The following is a 22,503-nucleotide window of genomic DNA, read 5'->3' as shown; positions in this document are numbered from 1 at the left end:
AGTTAATACAAGAAATACAACAACAACTACTACGAAAGACACGCGTAAAAACCATGAATTACATGAAATATATGTAAATGCTAAGGCGAGGCGGTTGCCTGTTGTTGTCTGTTGTAAACAACAACAACAACAAATATACGGGCACCACACACAACTCGTGAGCCACAACCAGCCAAGAGGCCAGCAAAAAGCCAAAAGAAAATCAAAGAGTTACACAAGCGATAAGGCAACGCCAGCAACACCAGCAACAACAGCGAAAGAGCACGAGTTAAACCAGCTGCAACAACCACAATAAACGACTCAATAGCAGCGGCGGCGCAAGCAGCAACAATCTCGAGCGCCATTGAGGCCACAAATTCATACATATGCATATACATAGCGCACACACACACAGAAGTCAGCCAGTAAGTCATCGAGCGAGTTGGCGTGCGGGCGCGTGCAAATGTCGCGGCGCAACTTGAATTCATCAGCCGTCAGTCGTCAGTCGAGCGTAGTGGGACAGTGAGTAAGCGTGTGTATAACAGCAACAACGATGGCACAACAAGCACGACAAACCACTAGACACAATTATAAAACATTTTTACCGCATTTAGTTTTGTGTGTTTTAAGGCATTGAAAGTGAATTACGGCGTCAATTGTTGCTGGAGCAGCTGCCAAGGGTTGCTGATGAGTGTATATTTAAATGCTAAGAACAACATAAATAAATAATAAAGCGCGCCAGTTGCTCGGCATTCTGCACCGCGGCAGGAGCAGCAACAGGAACAACACGACACACACACACACACAAATGTGTGTGGCCAGCAATTGTTTGTGCGAAGTGCTTATGGGATGCGAGAAAGGCTGTTAAAACGTTTCAATGGCGCACACTTAAGAGTGATACCAGCAACAAAAATAACAATAACAATAACAAAAACCAAAGTGTTTTCATATGTGTATGCGTGTGTGTGGGTGTGCGGCAATTGTAAAAGCAAGAGTGCTTTAAGTGCAGCTATTAGCGCAGCGTATAAAAAGTTTCGCAATAATAAATACGAGACGCTTTGTGAATGGTTCATGATGTGACACTGTGCGACGAACGGCGAATTATGAATTTCATTTTATGTTTTCTGGCCCCAGCAAGTAAAACCAACACTTGCATATAAAAGTTTTCTTGATTTATTAACTCTGTGCCAACAACAACGATTAGTTTACATTCTTCGTTTTCGACTTCATTTACCTAAATTTGATGTGGTGACAGATCAAGAGTTAACAAATTAGCATAAAAAATCTGGTATTGGAATAGATTGGGAAAAAATAACATAACTTTTTTCAGTTTTAAACTAATTTGAGTAAAATTTGAAATAACATTCCCAAAAATCTGCTTTAGTGATTCAAGTAAGTCCGATTTCAGCCATCAGTTTAAGGCATCCCTTGTAAAGGCAAGTAAACTTAAGCTTCGACGTCAAAGTTCCTGCAGAAAAAAGGTGGCAATACGCTCGTTATAAAATAAGAGTCATTATCTTGTATTAAAGTCAAGCTTTATAGCTTAATTAGGCACAAAGTTGAAGTGAATTATTATGTTTTTTTTAATCTTTTTCAATACGACCATTTTTCTAAAGTAGCAACAAACTGTTTCTGCCCATCACAAGCTGCATCAATATTTCCTAATTTTTAATCAAGATATCGTTTGCATAGTCATACGAACGAACATACAGATATACCGAAATCAATTCGCCTCAACATTCTGATGGTTTTGATATACATAACCCTATATATTTTAAACTCGAAGAGAAGAGACTGTAGGAACATGATGAGAATGCTAACTGATGCCCGCAGAATGGGGCTGACAGATCGAGAAGGCTGCAGGAAATGTCTAGAGCAGGGCACCAAGGAAACAAAGGAGCAACACTTGTGTACGTGTCCCACATTGGCAAGACTACGCTGTAAGCATCTGAGGTCCCCATGGTATGATACACGGGAGGAAGTATCAATAGTGAGGCCGTAGACTTTGTTAAAATTCACGTCAAGCGTGTTCTATGCGTTACTTATTGGCCTACCAGATTAACTCAACCCAACCTATCTCGATTATTTTTAGAAATTACGTTTAACCATTAGGTGAACAAAACTATTAAATTTTTTATGCTGCTAATCGAAAATTATTGAACATGACATTAGTCTAATCAAAAAGTAATAATAATTACCATAGATAATAATGCATCCCGAATAATTTTTTGTGGCCCATTACTTTTTTGGGAGTGTAATTGAAAAAGAAATGCATCAGTTTGTGTTTTACCAAATCCTCTTAAGTTTTGGATAAGACTTAATTTGGTTACCACCTGGGGTTACAATAAGGCCAAAAATGGCGTGAATGCAGCCAACTGCGGACCGGCGCTCTCGTGTCTCACTTTTAACCAACAAACCACAGTTTGATAAATCATTCCATAGAGGTTAAGTTAGGATAGATAGCTAATGGCGTTAATTGCCATGGCTGGAGTGAACCTTAGTGCACCATGCATGCTGATGAGCGCCGCCGGTTGAACGCTGTCGAGTTTCTTTGCAAGTGTGGTCTTTTCCAGAGCCCTCCACCACATAAAGACTCCACAGAACATGATGGGCTTGACTATGGTGTCATAGAGCCAGAGGGCCACTTTCGTTAATAGACGCCACCTCTTGCGAATGACTCCTCGACAGCAGTATAGACCCTAGATACTCTAGATCGAAAAAAATAGGTTCAAGTTTCAGTAAATAAACAAAATAGCTGCCTTTGGATTTCAAACAGTACTATGTAATGAGATTCGACTCGCAATCTGTTTTAGTATGTATGCCGACCGCTTGTTGGTTCAAACCAAAACAAGCAGCAAAAAAAAAACTTTTTAGACTCTTAAAAGAAAGGAAGATAAAATTATACACTGAGGCCTTTGATCTGTTGTACCCTAACTTGCTTTATATTGAAAAATAAGGAAGAAATAAATTCTAAAGTGAAAGCATATTGGATTTCAACAACACAAACATCAACAAAAATTGTGAAAAAGTAAAATGTTAAAAAAAGGATAAATGCTGTAACAAGTGGCGGTCAAATAACTGAAAAACCCATACTACATACGAACAATTGTGGCACAAACAACACTAACAACTCATGCGGTAGGCTCGAGAGAGAACTTTTTGTGATTTTCGGAAGTTTTTGTTAAAGTGATTGCTGTGGCTTTTGTGATTTTCTTTCCGCCATAAATCACATTTTTCACAAAGCAACATCTTTTTCAGGGTTCACGCACAAAAACACACAACAACAACAAATACATACAAAATAAAAGAAGTGCGCCGATATTAAAAACGACTGCAAAACAGTCAGAGCGCCACAGTGAGAGTGACAGTGACTGTGACAGCTTTGTCACTAACTTTGCAAAAGCGTTGACGAAAAACAACAACAACAACCAAAATAATGGTGAAGTGACACTAAAAGAGCACAATAAAAATATAACAACAAATAATAAGGCTCCAGCAGGGTCCTGCTTGCTAGGCTCGCAAGAGATTCCAATAAAGAATGCGCAAAGCGCACAAAGACAAGAAAAATAATTAAAAATTTCACAATTTTCCTAAATAAAACGAGGAAGTGCTACAAACTGTTGCAACAGCTGCAGCAACAACGAAAACAACAACAATATCACCACCGCAGCTACGTTCCATATCAGTCGTTGAGCGGCGAGCAACCGTGCGGTCAGCCACTTCCAACAACAACAACATCAGAGTAGCAAAAACAATAGCACATTGACAATGTCACCACTTGTCAGCAAACTCAGCAAGACTTTCCGCTGGCTGCGCTGGTCCACCATTTGTGCCATACTCTTCTACATGTTCTTCATTGGACTGATACTGCACAGCACCACATACAAACTGCAGCACACGCTCAAATCGCGGGCGGGGAGCGGCGATGGCGGAGCGGCACCACAGCCAGGCGCGCTGCCACAACAAATGCTGGAATACTCAAACAAATATCCAATAGAAGCGAAAGCAGCAATACAACAACAAAGTAGGCTAACAAAAGAAGCGCTACAGCGAAACGGACAAAAGAGTGTGGCCGAGAAGGTGGCAGTTTCGGCGGCGTTGCACGAGCAGTCGAGCGCAGCGAACGGAAATAATGTGCTGAAAACACCGCCGGAAGCTGTGTTGGCCACAACATTTCAACAACAAAATGCCCAGCAGCGCTTGAGTAGTGCTAGCAATGGGCCGGCGAAGCAAGTGGGCAGTCAGAAGAGTACAGCGGCGCGTGTTGCTGCCGTTGTGGCTAACGACGCGGCCGGCGGTGTTGTGAGCGTGAGTGGCGCGCGGCAAGGCGGTAAACCTAGCGAACCGGAAACTGTTATTTTAGCAGCGAGCTCCGTCAACGAGAAACAAATTCTCGAGAAAGCATTCAAACGGTAAGTACCTCCTTGTGGGGATCCATATCCTTAAGCATATCTATGTAGATAAACGTGCACGAAGCATTAACACGAAGGCGAGGCATTCAGCGCGCAATATTTCTTCTTTTCCTCTTTTGTTTTTATTTGCTTGCCTATCCCCCAATGAGACGGTGAGCAGTGTGGGAGAAAAAATAATTAATGGTTACTAAATGCCTTCATTAGTATGAGGGTGAAATAACTAAATCCGTATAAATTGTTGTGCAGAGTTTTGATGGTTTTAAGCAAGCGCTAATGAGCAATGTGGAATAGCACAACTGAAGTGGTTTCAATGCACAGGCTATGGCCTAGAAATTTACAAATGTTCTTTCATTAGATTAAGTGTGGATTAGGCTGCCATTTCGCTAGAGGATGGATAAAAGCACTTACAGATGATAATAAGCAGGTGATGAGAACTTTTATTTAGGTTTTTATATGAATGGATGTTATTTTAAAGAAAAAAGTCCAAAAGCTAAGTTTTTTTAAACATTAATAAATTAAATTATCGCACATAATTTTTATCCAAACCGTAACTGGCGCAAGTACTTGCACCAACAATCTCTGCTTCATTTTTTAGCCTTCTCTGGTTTAAAGCGATTTTACTTGCATTGACAATTTGAAAAGCGTGTTTTTTGTCTTTTCATAATTTTGCCTAACAATCCTAGATATATACAAATTAAATTATTTTTCAGCTTTAATACATAATAGATGAATTATGTTAGGAGAACTAATGGCGCAGGTGTTGAGGCCAATGATAGCAATATAATCGGCATACACCAGCAGCTGTACATTCTGCAGCTCGAATGATTTCCCAGCAGTAAGTTGAAAAAGTCGCACGATAGGGAGTCGCCATGTCTGAAACCTCGTTTTATATGGAATAGCTCGGAAAAGTTCTTCCCATTCCTGACAGACCCTTTGGTATTGCTCAACATCAGCTTAACCGCCATTTTAATTTGCTGAGATATCAAATTCGTATGTGAGAACTAATGGCGCAGGTGTTGAGGCCAATGATAGCAATATAATCGGCATACACCAGCAGCTGTACATTCTGCAGCTCGAATGATTTCCCAGCAGTAAGTTGAAAAAGTCGCACGATAGGGAGTCGCCATGTCTGAAACCTGAAATTCAGACGTAGCGGCAGGCAGCTCCTTTTCATGTTGCACAGTGATAAGGTCCAATAATTTGTTGACGTCTGTCACACAATACGATCGATAGAACCTTATATGCGATGTTGAGGAGGCTTATACCAGGGTAGTTGACGTAGATTGTGGGTCTCCGTTTTTGTGTATTTTGCATAGCACACTTAAATTCCAATTGTCGGGCATGCTTTCGTCCGACCTTGTTTTACAAAGAATCATGTGTTGGCCCTTTGTCATGCCCATATTTGAATAGCTCGGTCGGCAATCCATTGGCCCCCGCTTCTTTGTTGTTCTTCAGAGGGGTAATTGCTATTTAAACTTTTTCATGGTCGGGCAATAGAACATCTGCTCCATCGTCATCGATTCGAGAATCAGGTTCACCATCTCCTGGTGTTATGCTTTCACTGCCCTCCCAAATTTTCATTATGCTCTGGGCATCATTCACTAGATCACATGCAATAAGAACTGTTCAAGACCCTATGTACCGAATATTTACTTGTAGACCCCGGTATCTATAGTTGACTTTTGATCAAAAATGTCGGTCAGTGTGTGATATATATGTGGAGTGGAACCTGTGGGTCAAAGGTCCACACGTAGCGGACGTGCCTTTGAAACCACGAACATCTACTTAATTCGAACAACACTCGCACAATATTCGAACTATATAGTCAAGCATAGTCGAGAATCGAGTTGATTGGCATAGTAGTACTGAAATAGTCAAGAGGGGCAGACAAGCCAGTGCCTGACAATTGAAGTGTAAACTGTAATGTAATGTAAAAATGTAATAAATTAGAATAAGTTAAGTGAGTATATAAGTTGTGAAAAATGTGTAAAAATATTAAATTAATGAACTTAATAAACTAAAAACTACATATATGTACTTATGTATAATTGAAATTCAGGGATAAACCTTCTTTTATAACGGTATGTCTGTATGACAAAATGGGTTTAATCGGACCAATACCTCCCTTAGCCGCCACATACTTAATATAAAGATTTTTGAACTTACGGGTGTATCGCATATATCGGCCAATATGTGAGTTATCTCAATAAAAACAAGATAGCGTGTTTTACTCATAACAGTGTATATTTGTGGTGGATGGAGTCATGTGTAGAAGTTCGCGCAAGTGAGGAAAGTTCTTTGATCGCCATTCACTTGGGAGTGGCCAGAAACGATTCTTTTACATATGGCTCAAGCAGCTCAAGGTTCGACGTCGAGAAGCTGCAATCACAACAGATAGCCGAACGATTTTCTACTCGACTTGCGCTCCTGCTCCCTGAGACCACTCGGTATAGGGAAATTGTGGGACGGCATTTCAAACTCCTTACGTGCAACTGCAACCGAAACCATTGGTTTTCGGAAAATGCAAAAGAACAGCTGGTACGACGAGGAGTGCCGTGTTGCAGCGGAGAGAAAACAACAACGTTACGATCGACCACAACACGTGCGAGATGGGATAGATACCGAGAGTTGAAGAGGGAAGCGAGACGCATTTTCAGACAAAAATAGAAATGGGCCGAAATGCGTGAGTACGAACAGCTTGATAAGCTGGCCGACAGGGGTAATGCTCGAAAATTCTACGAAGAAATGCGGCGGCTTACAGAAGGTTTCAAGACCGGAGCATACTCTTGTAGAACCCCCAAAGGTGATCTAGTGACCGATGCCCAGAGCATACTTAACTTCTCTAGCCTGCTGAAAGGCAGTGAATGCACCACGCCAGGAGAAGGCGAACACGATTCCCCAAACGATGACGATGGAGCAGACGTTCCATTGCCCGACCATGAAGAAGTTCGAATAGCAATTACCCGCCTGAAGAATAAAAAAGCGGCGGGGGCCGATGGATTACCGGTCGAGCTATCTTCGAGCCGAGCCTCTTCGTCGATTTCAAAGTTGCTTTCGAGAGCACGAAAAGGAGCTGCCTCTATGCCGCGATGTCTGAATTTGGTATCGCCGCAAAACTAATACGGCTGTGTAAACTAACGTTGAGCTCCGTCAGGATCGGGAACGATCTCTCCGAGCCATTCGATACCAAACGAGGTTTCAGACAAGGCGACTCCCTATCGTGCGACTTCCTCAACCTGCTGCTGGAGAAAATAGTTCGAGCTGCAGAACTTAATCGAGCAGGTACAATATTTTATAAGAGTGTACAACTGCTGGCGTATGCCGATGATATTGATATCAACGGCCTCAATAACCGCACCGTTAGTTCTGCTTGCTCCAGACTGGACAAGGAAGCAAAGCAGATGCGTATGTGGTCGAGGGCAAGACGAAATATCTCCTGTCATCAAACAAACAGTCACTGTTGACAGTCATAACTTTGAAGTTGTAGATAGTTTCGTATGTTTGGGAACCAGTGTAAACACCACCAACAATGTCAGCCTGGAAATCCAAGATAACTCCTGCCAACAGCTGCTACTTTGGACTGAGTAGGCAATTGAGAAATAAAGTCCTCTCTCGACGAACAACAGCCAAACTCTATAAGTGGCTCATAATTCCCGTCCTGCTGTATGGTGCAGAGGCTTGGAAATGACAACAACTGATGAGTTGACGTTGCGAGTTTTCGAGAGAAAAGTTCTGCGAAAGATTTACGGCCCTTTGCGCGTTGACCACGGCGAATATCCCATTCAAAGGAACGATGAGATATATGACGACGTTGGCATAGTCCAGCGAATTAAAAAACAGCGGCTGCGCTGGCTAGGTCATGTTGTCCGAATGGACGAAAACACTCCAGCTCTGAAAGTATTCGCCGGGGAAAGCAGAGGAAGAGGAAGTCCTCCACTTCGTTGGAAGGATCAGGTGGAGAAGGGCCTGGCTACGCTTGGAATATCCAATTGGCGCCAAGTAGCGAAAAGAAGAAACGACTGGCGCGCTGTGGTTATAAATGCGTAAGCGGTGTCTACGCCAATTAAGAAGAAGAAGTGTATCTTTGTGCCTAAAATAGATAAATTTGAACGAAAATTTGGCCTAGCTCCTATAAAACTGATACCAGGCTGCTTTTACTCTATATGATTGGTTTTATACCTTAAAGTATTTCCCTGGCTTTGATTCTTGCAAGTTGCAAGAGTATAAAATATTCGTTGCACCCGAAGTTAGCCCTTCCATACTTATTAATTATAAGATTACAAAATCATTTACAATTTTTATTCGTAAAGCGTAATAACATACATTTTTCCCCTCGCGATCAATAGGCCAGTGCAGAAGACTTTAAGAATAGTAAAAGGTTCATAGAATGTGGAAAAGGAAGATAAAATGTGTGGAAGAATACTTGTAGTTTACGAGCAATCTGAGGTCGAGAAAACAATAGGGTGGAATTTTTAAGGGTAAAACGGTTTAAATCGATTTTCAGTAAAATACGAGTCCTATATAAAAAAGTTATATGTGAAAGTTGTACGTAATGAAAAGATTACAACTTTTTTATATACACTTTTTTCACAGAGCCTAAAGATTTTTTTGAAAAATAGAAATAACCAAGTTTTTTTTTCCAAGAGCTTTTCTAGCCAATCGAGGTATTTTTTGTTTTGGTTGGAAAGATCTACAAAATCGAGATGAAGAAGGATCCATAAGGCATCCTAAAATTTATCTACAGTACAAGCCAGTAATCTTGTGGGAGAGTGATAGCGGCATATGCAGTTATCCCAAATAGTTGTATTGGTATAAAAGCTGTTCCCTTCCACGAACACTGAACTTTTGAAAATGAACTTATTTGGTGATGAATTCTCTACATTTACTTTCTCAAATTATAAGAAATTTTGTCAGTTCTTGGAATTTCGTAAGCGCATCGTAGTTTTCCTTATGTCTTTTATTCGCAAATATACAATTTCGTCCCTTAGTATATATGTATGTATTTTTACGTTTTGATAAATATTTAATTTTCTCCGCAGTCAACTGCTTTATATTAATGGATTTCGAAGTGAATATTACTATTCATCTCTCTGATAATAAAAAGGTTCAACTCCCAATATGTGGATTCAGCACTCAGTCATCACATTTCACTTTTTAATCGCTTCCTCAAATACCAAGCTGCACACAAAAACAAACAACAAAACTACGCTGGGGAATTAGCGGCAAAAAGAACTGCGAAACATCTCTGTTCAGCTTTAAAAATCGCTGAGGATGAGCTGAAATCGATGAACGCAAATCCCTCGCACATCTGCGAGAGTGTGTGAGTGTGTTAGCATTCCCGTTAGTTGCCAGGTTTTTTTTCTGCTATTACATTCCGCGGTTGCACACAACAACACGCCACACGAACTCCCAAAGTGATTTTGTTTTCTACACACACGCGGAGAGCCACACACACCAAGGCACATAGACACAAACTGCCATTCAACTGGCAATATTTAGTCAGTTACGCAAACAGCGGGGGCGATGGACTGCAGTGACTTTGCACTGCGGGTGTGAGCGCATAATTATTATGTCGTTTTTGCATCACACGCACACATAAACACATACGCAGGCGAAATGTGATTATGCAAGGAAATTCAAGCACATTCTGACACACAAACACACCGATATGGGCGCTTCACAAAAATGTATGAGCGCTGTAAGTATGGATGTGATATTTTAATCTGCAATTTTGGCGTACACGGCGTATGAGTTCCCGCATTCAGACTTATCAAATACATACCTATGTATTCGTACATACACATACATACATGAAGATATTATATGCGTGCCGCGGCCACATTTTTAACATTCCCATTATGTTTTTGCAATTTACATTTTCTACACTCCGCCATTCACACCACACGGCGCCGCGTGAATGGCATGGCCCGCACGCTGATTCGAATTTCCATGAAGCTGCCGTGTAAACGCTAAATGCTAAAAGGAATTAAATTTTAATTTGTTTCACAAAAGCCGCAAGTATGTTAGCTGCAACACGGCCATACAAAGGAAATATTAAAAATGTTAATAATAAAGATATTTTCGTGCGCAACGCGCCGGTCGCCTCAAGCGCTTGTGCCGCACTGAATTTTTATGCATCGCCGAATGACCTTAAAAGCGCACGAGCATATTTTAATCAGCGCCGAAATGCAATTATGCGCTTACAAGTGAATAGTCAAAAGCTTGCAGTTAATGGCTGAATAACAGTTTGCAATAATCTATTTCACGAGGGTATTCTAGGCTAGAGGCCTGAATTTCGAGCATTTTTGCCACTAAAAAAAAATATTATTACCATCCATAAAAAAATATGGGCTGTTGAAATAAAGAGTGGTGAAAAGAGTGTCGCTATTGCCATTATTTTGGTAATCGAAAATATAAGGAGGCTAGACTCTCAATCAATTACATGTGATTTCGGTGGGAAGATTACGAACTGAAAGGACAACTTAACGCAAACTAGCGGTTTTTAAGTAGTATATCTATTTTTGAGTCATCTTTGCACATTTCCGAATTTTCTAAAACAGTAAAAAACAAAAAAGAAACTATAGCAATCCGCACAGCTTCATTTCTTTTATCAAATACTATGTTATACTCTATAGCAATAAGTTGAGTAAAAACTAAATTTTCTACATTTCATGAAAGCGCGAATTTATTACAATCAAAATTGGATTTTCGTTAAGTTTTTTTTATTGAGCGTTGACTCACGTAGTTGCAATACTCGATTTTGCTTCATGTCCAAGATATTTACATATATTAACGTCGAGATTAGCTCAAATGAGATGTACGTGGTACAATCTACGTATACATATGTAAGATATATGTGATATAAATTACATAGGAGGTATATATTGTATAAGCAAACAGTCAAACAAAGAATCGGAAATCCTTATATTGGAAATATGAGGCTTAAAACGATTTTATTCATACTCAGGTTTAAACTTAATTTGGTCATGTCCACTTTAATCCTCATTAAAATATCATACATTTAGCGTCAGGTGAAATCCTTTAATTTGACTAAGATTTGTTACAAATTTCATATTAGGCAGATGGGAACGAAGGGTACTATAATACCGATTTTATCAATTTTCGCCACCATGGCATACAATTATCATAACAAAGGTGCTCTCTGATTTTCGTTACGATAAATCACATATTGACCGATATATGTATACCGTATAAAGTCAACCGGAAGTTCAAAAGTTTTTATATTAAATATATGGCAGCTAGGAATAGTGCTTCCCCGATTCCTATGAGGCCCTTTTATATCAGGCTGGATGTAAAATCGAACGCTTCGGAGGTCGACCGTTATAAGGGAAGTGGTCGAGATTACCATTCGATTTCCTCATTTTAACACAGCCTCTGAAGTTGTAAAAAACATTTTCTCGGTGAGAATTATAGTCCTTTATAATATTTTCTTTAACGCCATTATATAAGTGTGGCTAACCTTATCCGCCAATCTGCAGTACCAACCGGCCTTGGGTGCTATGGAACATGTGTGTCACTTGTGCTATCGCTTCCACCTACAGGAGTGACGATTAGAAGAACGGACAGGCAGTCACCTGAAAACCGTCTTGTCACCCTGATTGTTATATATATACATATATACATAACAAACAACCTTTAGCTAGGCAATAAGCGATATTGTTATTTACTTCCTCTTAGCCTTCTCCGATCAGTATTTGAATGATTACTTTCCAACATAATGAAATGTGAAAGTTTTTTCAAACACGTGGAGCAGCATTTCTAATCTCGCAAGTCAAACACTTTCAATGCTGTGTAAGTTCATTTCCGTTCACCGGAAATTAATGCGAGATCTATACGAGATTTAGTATAAAATGAAGGGTGATACATTTCGAGGCTCCCTACTTTTTTAGACCAAAAACACAGAAACTTGAACTTTAATCGGGAATGTTTACTTTCATTCGAAAGAATATTCTTCGGCATTTATTTTTTGAAGAATATCTCTTTCAAAAGTTGGCCACGGCTCAGATGGCCCATCCGTTTAATCCAATTTTCGATGACTCGTTCGAGCATTTTGACTGGTAACTAACATGCGTGATGTTTTGTTCCACAGAAAAAAGTCTAAGAGTGTGATATCACACGATTTTGGCACGATATTGGTTCCCAATCCACAGGATCAAAACGTGAAATTATTTGCTCACCGAAGTGTTTTCTCAATAAATCCGTTGATTGTTGCAATGTGTGGGAAGTGGCGCCGTCTTGTTTAAACCAAATGTCGCCGAGGTCACGAACTTCAATTTCAGGCATGAAATAGTCAGTTATAACGGTCGCCATTGATGATTACATTCTCAGCGGCATGATTTTTGAAGAAATAAGGACCGATAATTCCACCAATCAACAACCCACTTCAAACCGTGGTTTTTCTGGATGAAATGGTAGCTCTTGAATCAGGTTCCTCTTCGTTCCAAGTGGGGCAATTTTTTTTGTTTACATATTCATTGAGCCAGAAATTTCCCCATCGCTGAACAAAATTTGGCTAGAAAACGTCGGATCTTTCTGCAGCTTTTTATCGCTTAGGAAGGTCGATCAGCTTCAGTTCTTGCACAAGTATTTTGTTCGCTTCCAATTTTAGATCTTGACGTAAAATGCGCCAAGTCGTTTCATACGTCAGTCGGAGTTGCTGCGAACGGCGCCGAATCGAGCTCCACGGTCTTCGTGGACTCTCAACTAGGTCTGCTATATTTTCTTCACCACTTGCGGGACGTGGTATGTTCTGTCGAATATTATCCAATAATGTATGCTGGGTCTCAAGATAAATGATGGTGATATGAATAGTCGAGTCGAATAGATATGTTCGAAAAAATTAAAACAAAACAAATAACAAATAAAATTTCCTACAAATCTGTCATTTAAATTTTTTCTATAGCTCTTGTCATTTACGAGATAAATACAAAAAAAATACGATTTTCATTTAAAAATCAAGTTTAGAGCCCCGTACTACCTCGCTGGTGTGAGTTACGACTTTGTTGCACTGGGCACTTTTGTAGAGTGAACAATTCTAAGAAACATGCGCCTAAAGTCAAAGCGATGCCATAAAATACCTCTGATCTGTAGGAATTTAAAGATAAAAACTCACGATTTTATTTTCTATGGAAAATTTTTACAGGCCTTGGTCCAGTTCTTAATGTTAATATTAAGGGCTAAAATTTTCAGGGAGTTTTTTTTGGGTATTTCCAAGGAAATTTCGTAACGGGACTGAAAAAAATTAATAGTTCAATAAAAAAAACGCTTTAATATATATGCAATGTATAAACGGTCAGGATGACAAGAAAGTTTCTATCCGTGCAAGCTATAACTTGAGTAAAATATTGAGATATCTTGATTAAACGTGGTATGCAGGTTCCTTAAAAATTACGAGTTTGTAAGTGGGCGTAATCTGACCACTTCCGCGCCCACAAATCGCCAATGACCGAAAGCATATAAAGGTACGAGTACATGACTAAGCATTACATTCAGATATGAAACTGTAATTTGGCACAGGGGATCGCAGTAGCGTGGCCTGCCCTCAAATAAGTTTAATATACATATCTTCAAACCACTAAAACTGCAACTACCAAATTCGGGCGGCACTAATACTACAATGAATGAAATCGGATGAAAACGCCGTTCACTCCCCATATAACGATACTGTTCAAAACTACTAAAAGCGGAGGCGGGGTAATAATTGGACGATGGGCGTGGCCCACTTGTTGGTGAAATGCCATATCTCGAGCCTCGGCTGACCGATTTTGACAAAATTTAGCATTTTTTTTATATTCCTATGTTACGTTGCGAAAATGAGCGAAATCGGACAATAACCCCACCTACTCGTACTTCCAATATAGTACCATTTTAAATTCAGCTTGATTCTTTTACTTTCTGGTACACAAATAATAAAGCAATTAATATAACGGGATTAAATTCGCCTTATGACCAAAACCTTTTCAAATCTAAGTATCAGTAGTTGACCTTTGACCAAAAATAGCGGTCAATGTGTGAGATATATAATTGAAATTCAGGGATAATACTTCTCCAACAATAATGTGTCCGTATGTAAAAAATGGGTTGAATCGGGCCTTTCCAAAAACCTTCCATTAGCTCCATATACCTAATATAAAGATAATCGAACTTCCGGGTGGCTTTGTAACGCATATATCGGCCAATGTATGGGTTATCTTAATAAAAATAAGGAAGAATGTTTTACTCAAAACTGTGTATCTTAGTGCCTAAAATAGATAAATTTGAGCAAAAACTTGACTTAGCCCATATATAACGAATATCATGATTTTCGAACATCCGGCTGACTTTACTCTAAATGATTGGTTTTTTAGGATGTGGCATGTTAATAGTATGTGGTATAGGGAAAAATAGATAAATTCGAGTCGGTTTTCTAACAAACCTTATGTGTCTTTCAGTGTATGAGTTGCACTTGTATATACGATATTTTATATAAAATTGCTTGGATTTCGATCCTCTGGTTAACGTTTTACAGGCTTTGATTCTCGCAAGTTGCAAGAGTGTAAAATGTTCGGTTGCACCCGAACTTAACCCTTTCTTACTTGTTGTAATATAAAAATATTTTTTCTATTTTATCATCACAATAATGTAATATTTGAACAGGGTTTATTAAGTTTGTACGAAGTTTGCACGGAGTTTGTAACACCGAAAAGTACACATCGGAGACCCTGTAAAATGCATTTATGTATGTATAACTGATCAGCAAGACGAGCTTAGCCGTGTCCTTCTGTATATATGCGAACTGGTCCAACAGTTTTTGAAAGAGCGGAATGAAGTACTTGTACAGAAAGCTTTTTTATTTGATGACATATCTTCAAGATGCAGTTTTGACATAGGTTATAGTCCAAGGCAACGGTGTTATTTCCGAAGAAATTATTCAAATTGAGTCAGCCTATAGTTGTCATACAAAGTGACCAGTCAAAATCAAGTTACTTTATGGAAACTTTTCTATTTCTATTTTTGCGGGGTATTCTAGCTTCCACGCAAGCGAAATTAATGTTTTTCTTATTTCAAATCTCATTTTGTTAAATTACAATGCACACAAAACAAACCTAGGATTGTCAAACGCGGATATTCACCAATGGAAACATTTTGCTGCTATTTGTATTTCTTAAAAATAAGAACTGAGTCATCAAACCACCAAAATGAAAGCTGCACACTGAAAAATAAGTTAGCAGTGTATTAATATACCAACTTTTTTTTTGTCAAGATCTGGCGATAGTGTAAGAAGGTCAGAAATCTTCACGATGTAGAGTCTTGACTTTAATACATAGTGTTCTTCGTAAACAGAACAAAATGAGTTTTCAGGAAATAGAGTTCAATCAAATCCTCTTTTAAGATAGGTAAATAATGCAAATTTTTATACCAATCTGAGGCTGAAATATTTATTTGTTACATTTTTACATAATTTTTGAATACTAATTCTCGTTTCCAATACCACTATGCTTAATTAAAAATTAAAAGTTCACTAATGAACATTATTCTATTAAATTTGAATAAGTTCCAAAACCAATTATAGGGTAATTACTTTAAAATAAATTTGTAAAATTTACTGTTACTCATAAGTTTCGAATGTAAAGTCCGCACTGAGACAATATCAAAAAAATGTGCTAATTTATTGCTTGTGTATCAAGAAAATTTGGCAACAGTTAACTAAATTAAGTGGTCTATAAAACAAGTGCAAATAAGCACGTAATCGTAAATATACAGATATATAAATGTATGTTGAATGTTTGTTTGTCTATGCTGCGCTATAACTTTTACTTAGATATCTTTGCTAAGATCTGCTCTGCAATGCGGCATTTAAAACGCAAATGCAAAACTTTTTAACGGCAAGCCTCTCCCGCAGGCGCTTAAAGCATCGAACTTCGGAATGCGAACACAGAGTTACAAAAATTACATAATGAAAAACAAATAAAAGATTTTACTTTTTGAACATAAATACATACTTACATATCAACAAATACCCAGTAGGAAACTTAATAGAGGCCTCTCAAAAAGCGGGTAACAAAATAGTAGCCCTTTCGGTTCACAAACAGAACAATGATGGATGTTATAACGCCGTTGTGTTGCGGTTCCTACGTCTCCTATAGAATTCATCAAAAAGACCGCCACAAATCGACGAAATTCTTTTAAGCTTGAATTTAATTTCAGTTGAACTCCTACGCTCTTCTCTAAGTCAGAAGGACATCGCAATTGCATAGAAGCTGAAAAACACTGCAGTAGCCCGGTAGCCTAAAACTAAGCTTGCTAGAAACCTTATTTCAGAAAACTTCCTCTCCAAACTCCCCCCCTTTGCTTCGACCCATTCATCAAAAAGCTTACTGCGCATCTTCTTCAATAACTTCTCTCTGTTCCTAGTCGGCAAGCAAGTGGAGACACAGCAACCGACTTCTGTGACGCAGTGGTTCAAGTTTACAGTTTCAACGTGACTTTGTTTTGACCTCCTCATATACGCAGATCCTATAAGCCTTAGAGCGACCTTCTCAGCAATGCACCTGCCGGCAATTTCCGAGGAAGGAATAAAATGCTATTGTTGGAGCCGTTCTTCGAGTACATTCAAATTGCTTAGGTAGCTTAATCTTAAACAGTTTTAACAGTTTGAGGAAATCGTACCTGTTCGGGCGATAGCGTTTAACCAGTGCATTCAGTAGACTTTTACGACAATACATTGTTGGACAATGACATAATACGTAATTATTCATTTATTCGAAGTAGTGCTGCTAAATTAATCAGTGGATACCAGGAAAATCTACTGGGTTAATACGAATTTCGTGTGAAGGAGACAACGTGTTTACCGAAAAGTTCTGATAATCTTAAAATATTTTCACTTACAGGAATGTTTGTCCACTAGCATATTCTCCTATATATGTAAGTCTTGATGTGTTTATGTTTGTATGTATCGTTAAAATAGTTTCGAAATTGTTTCGGTTGAGTAAAGTTTTCCGACGATAGTCAGCAAAGCAAAGCGTTAACTATTTTTAGCGGCTAAATTAAAAAGTTTTAAGCGGTACTTTAGGTTAATTGATAAAAAATCTGCAAAACTCGAAAATGCAGAAATTTACTAATATTGTTAATAAGTAATTTTATATAATCGCATTATTTAAACATTTAATTTACTTCTCTTTGAACTACATTAAATTTTTACGCTCTTTGTATCTGAAATGATAGTGAAACATTATCTCTTTTCATCTATTTAGTCAAGAAAGTATGAATACATTATGAATATTGTGTATATGTAGTACTAATTATTGTTCTGATGATGAAATCATAAAAGCATAGCCATATCGCCCATACTTATGCATTTTCATTCCATTACAATAGAGTATTTTGACATGCTATGTCATAAACGAACTGTCAAACTTTCATAATATTTTAAGCAAAGCTAATTGACGTCACAAGCTAAAGTATTTTCCTGTTGAATAGATCCAAAAGAAAGTAATTGGATATAACTGTCGTAATTCAAAATAGTCTCCTTCTGCTTCAATACAGCTTTTTGCACGGTCCAAAAGCATGTCGAACGAGTGTTTTATCTCCTTGGCCGGTATGCCCACCGAAGTCGATGTTTTGGAGATGTTCAATTCGATTTCCCTGAATTTCAATGACGATTTCGGCTGATTTTTGATTAATTCACGCACAGTTTTTGATTGGCCCACATGTTGATCGTGATTTACTACCGTGTCCAAAAAATAAGGTGACATTGTATTTATTTTGAAAATTCTTTATTTATTCTTCCAAATCAATTTCATCCCCTTCAAAGTAATCCCCTCCCGATGCAATGCACTTATGCCAACGGATTTTCCAATCTTCGAAACACTGGTTGTAGTCACTTTCCGGGATGGCCTTCAGTTCCGTCTTCGCTGCGGCTTGAATCTCCTTTATCGTATAAAAACGGTGTCCCCGGAGCGGTCTTTTGAGCTTGGTGAACAGCCAGAAGTCGCACGGCGCCAGATCAGGTGAATACGGTGGTTGCGGAACGATATGGGTTGAGTTTTTGGCGAAATGATCACGAACTTTTTCCAAAAAATTCAAAGTTTTCGGTACCAGTCGAGATTTGACGCGCTTGAGGCCCAAATACTCCTTCAAAATGGTATTGGCTGAGCATATCGATATGCGACCTTCATCAGGAAGGTCTCTAGTTGTAAATCGACAGTTTTTCAACACCAAATCTCTGATTTGTTGAACGTGAGCTTCGTCGGTTAAGCTTGATGGTCGCCCTGGACGCTATTCGTCTTCGGCACGTTCACGGCCGCCTTGGAACTCACTATACCACTTGTAAACATTTTTTTTTAGACATAGCCTCATCACCAAAGGCTTTCTGCACCATCCTCAACGTATCCACAGCAGAAAATTGATAAACCCGTAAACAAAATTTAATGCAAATTTTTTGCTCAACAAATTTCGACAACTCACTTTTAGCAGTTCCCAAAACGACACGTATCTCAAACACTAATGAATATTTTGACATGAAATTTGACAAAAATGTGACTGACAGTACTACCAACCTAAAAAATAAATAATAACACAAACATACTGACACTTAAAACGCAATAACTTCACTTCCAATCAATGAAATGTCATGAAATTCTCACTGGACAATCGATAAAGATAGCAGATTCTAATAGACCAGTCGACATATAGATGGCGCTACCAGGCGACACTAGATTGAAAAAGTCCTGTTTACTTTGGATCGCTCCTTCTATGTACATCCTTATGTAATATTTGTAAGGAGTAAATATTTTTGACCTCCGCAATTATGTCTCAAAAACTAAAGCAGTTCATTATTTCACAGACCTCATTTGTTCTGAATCCACATCATAAATAATTTCGGTCCAACCGAAGTTAACGTTTTTTTTCTTGTTTCAAGATAGCTCTGCAATTGCTCAAGTTATGTTCAATAGTTATTGCAACTGATTGCGAAAGAAACACAGCCGTTAGTTTATTTAGAGTAATAAAGTGATATGTTTAATATCAGTCTAGTCCAATTTTGTATAAAATATCAAACAACGCCAATATATTCTTAAAAATAAATAAGTGTAATCTAACAGTATCGATAAAAATATACTAACTAACTTTCAGTAAATAACTTTCAGTGCTTTTTACTCTAATCTATTATACTCCCACTCCATTTTCTCTTTTAGCGCCGATCGAGATGGTAACTCTGAGCTGACAATTCAGGAACTTGGTGTTTACATAAATCAGAAGATCTTGGATCATATTGAGGAGGCGATACAGAATAATCCACACGAATTTCAGCGTGTGGACAAATCTCCCGCCGATGGCTTAATCACATGGGAAGAATATCACACTTTCTTTCTCAAAGAGCACGGCATGACCGATGCAGACATTGATGAGCACAATGAGATAAAGCATACAGCATTGAATAGAAAAGCGCGCGAAGATATGATGCGCGATAAGGCTCGTTGGTCGGAAGCAGCGCGCACCGATCTCTTTAGTCTCACAATCGATGAGTATCTTTCATTTCGACATCCCGAATCGAGTATATCAAATTTACTGGAATTAGTTGATGATTTACTGCGACAATTCGATCAGGATGGCGATGATCAGTTGACGATCGATGAGTTCTCCGAAGTAAATGTGGATGATGATGAAGATTTACGCAGAAAGTCGCTCATCTCACAGACGGTTGTGGAGAGAAGGGCGGAATTCAAGCGAATTATTGATAAGAATAACGATGGCAGGGCGGATAGGGAGGAGTTATTGAATTATGTAAATCCGAAGACGCCACGTTATGCGCTGCAAGAGGCGGCAACGCTATTCAGTTTATGTGATGAGAACAAGGATGGGCGACTGACGTTGAACGAGGTAAGTAGAGGAGAGGTGCAGATTAAAGGCAAATTGCTACTTACGATGTTTTTTAAAAATATTTATTTTGTTTCTGAAAATCTTTTTCTCTTCCAGTTAACTGAAAATGCGGAGATTTTTCTCACCTCCAAAATGATAGACACGGCAAACAGTTTCCACACAGAATTCTAAGTGCCCGCCAAACAAATTGAATTAATGAAATGGAGGGAATCTTGGAAACTGAAGTCCGTGCTAACAGACTGCAGTGTATATAAATAATGTGGAAGATTAGATTTAATTGGAATCTGCACAATTATTTGACTACTCGAAAATTTAGTTTTCAGTTATTTTAAATACTTAGTAAATTAATTAGACTACATTTTATTAAATTTATCTTAGCCAAACTTTGTCAAAGAAATACATCTTTTTTCTTAGATTTGTCAAAATGAAAATATTCGTTTTAGCTCTATTTAAAATTATCAAATGTTGATCACAATTTAATCGATCGTTAAACTGCTTATTGAACTTAACCGAACTATCGATTAATGACGCAATCAAAAAAAAATCATTATTAATAATACAGATTAAATAAATTGTCAAGAAGTCAATTCGTAGAAATAAAACAACAATTTTTTATTACACTTTAGCAGAAAAAAGTGCAGATTAAAATTTTGTTACAATTCATTAGTATAACATTATTATGTATACTTTTGTTAACCAGTAATAAATAATTAATACCAAAAATCATTTTTCGGTTACTTTAAGCGCCTTTTAACGTACTCAGCTGCAAATTGTGAGTAGAGTCTTTAGTAAAAAGCTGCTTATGCCAAATTATGAATCAAAAAAAAATTTTTAGGGCATAACATATTTTCTATCCCAACAATTTTCGCCAGAGACTAAAATGCAAATGTATGATATAATTTGAAAGTACATTAATTTGCAAGGCAATAAATAAGAATCGTTTCTCATTGTATTTTATATACTAATATATAATATATATCGCAATTGGATATTATACAAGCAATGTGAATTGTTAGTGATATTATGTTTTAAGAAATTATTTTTGTAAAAATGGAAATTTATTTTTAAATAATTTGTTTTGCTTTTATATTCTATAAGTTATAAAAATACTCAAAAATATTTAATTAAAATTTAAATTAGTAGATATATGTATGTATGTATATTATTTCTAATAAAAAGTTGTACTAAAAATTTGTGAACTGATATTCCTTTATAATAGCTGTCTTCGTTTCGCAATTTTTCTGCGCGCTTCTGGTCGCTTCAATAAAAAAGTTATCGAGTTGAACTATTGGTATTATTAGTACAGCTGCTAACTCCAATGTTACCAAGTTTTGTTTTGCATATTTTAAATCAGTTGGACTAATGTGAATGATTCTAACGACAAATGAAAATAACATTTTTTTCTTGTATTTTCAAAACTTAAGATTATAGCAATTTATAAAAACAAAAATAAAGGATTACTGCAGCGTTTTTTTTTCACGCGAGAAGAGCTTTTTCTAATAATAAGGAATTATAGTATAACACTTTTTCGCATGTATCAGCGGATATGTTAGCGTAGGGTTGCACCACAAATGCTGCACATTGGTTTGAGCATCTGACATAGTTTGTACGATTCGCTCGAGAGTAACGCTTGGCGAATCGAAGACAGTTAATATAATTTCGATTAAAAACATTTTTTTTTTCTTTTGTTTCTTTCCCTTATGTGCAGCGGATGCAACTGCTCCTCGAATTTATTACATGTAGTTAATAATAACCAGTCCAACATCTTAAAAGAAGTCTAAGGGATATCATCAGTTACTGCTGGCTTGACTGTTTCAACGACTTTCATGGACCATAACTTGGCGATTTTTATTAGAAAGCAATTAAAACATTTATTTAGAACTTAATTCCAAAGCTTTGAAAATTCTGTTGCTTACAATGATGGTCATATAAATATTTTCCTAATGAAAGTTTCACTCATAATACCAACAGCAGTGAATGATGACCGAGAAGGCTCTCTTCCTCACGGCGGCCTACTTTTTAGACCTCCCGAAAACGTATTTTTTTCAGACGTATTAAAAAAGTTGGAACATTGCTGGGTCAAGTGCATCAAGCTAAACGAAGATAAAGTAGGAAATAAATCGCAGACTACTGCAGTATATTTCAAGCTGAGGTCTTTGATATTGCGAAAGTCGCTGAGCTAGCCTCTAATGCACCTACAGGCAACTCTAAAGTCAATATCTGCCTAGACAGC

General features: G+C 37.9%; 1 protein-coding gene across 16 annotated transcripts in view; it reads left to right on the top strand.

Moving 5' to 3' along the window:
• The window catches only part of LOC105228515 (45 kDa calcium-binding protein), a 61,801-nt gene extending 40,074 nt beyond the window's left edge, over positions 1-21,727 (top strand). For 10 of the 16 annotated variants that reach the window (XM_049449114.1, XM_049449113.1, XM_029551221.2 and 7 more), the window contains 3 exons: positions 3,238-4,391; positions 19,586-20,270; positions 20,367-21,727. In XM_049449114.1, coding sequence (XP_049305071.1) covers positions 3,748-4,391; positions 19,586-20,270; positions 20,367-20,441 — 1,404 coding nt within the window. In that variant the 5' untranslated portion in view covers positions 3,238-3,747 and the 3' untranslated portion in view covers positions 20,442-21,727. Of the gene's footprint in view, positions 1-5; positions 673-695; positions 1,117-3,237; positions 4,392-19,585; positions 20,271-20,366 lie in introns of those variants that run through there. The other 6 variants (XM_011208371.4, XM_019991137.3, XM_011208372.4 and 3 more) reach the window with 6 other exon arrangements.
• The last annotated feature ends 776 nt before the right edge of the window (positions 21,728-22,503 follow it).

The sequence above is a fragment of the Bactrocera dorsalis genome, chromosome 2 (assembly GCF_023373825.1).
Source record: "Bactrocera dorsalis isolate Fly_Bdor chromosome 2, ASM2337382v1, whole genome shotgun sequence".
NCBI lineage: Eukaryota > Metazoa > Arthropoda > Insecta > Diptera > Tephritidae > Bactrocera > Bactrocera dorsalis.
Note: the sequence above shows the minus strand (reverse complement) of the source record. Positions and strands in the feature narration are given on the sequence as shown.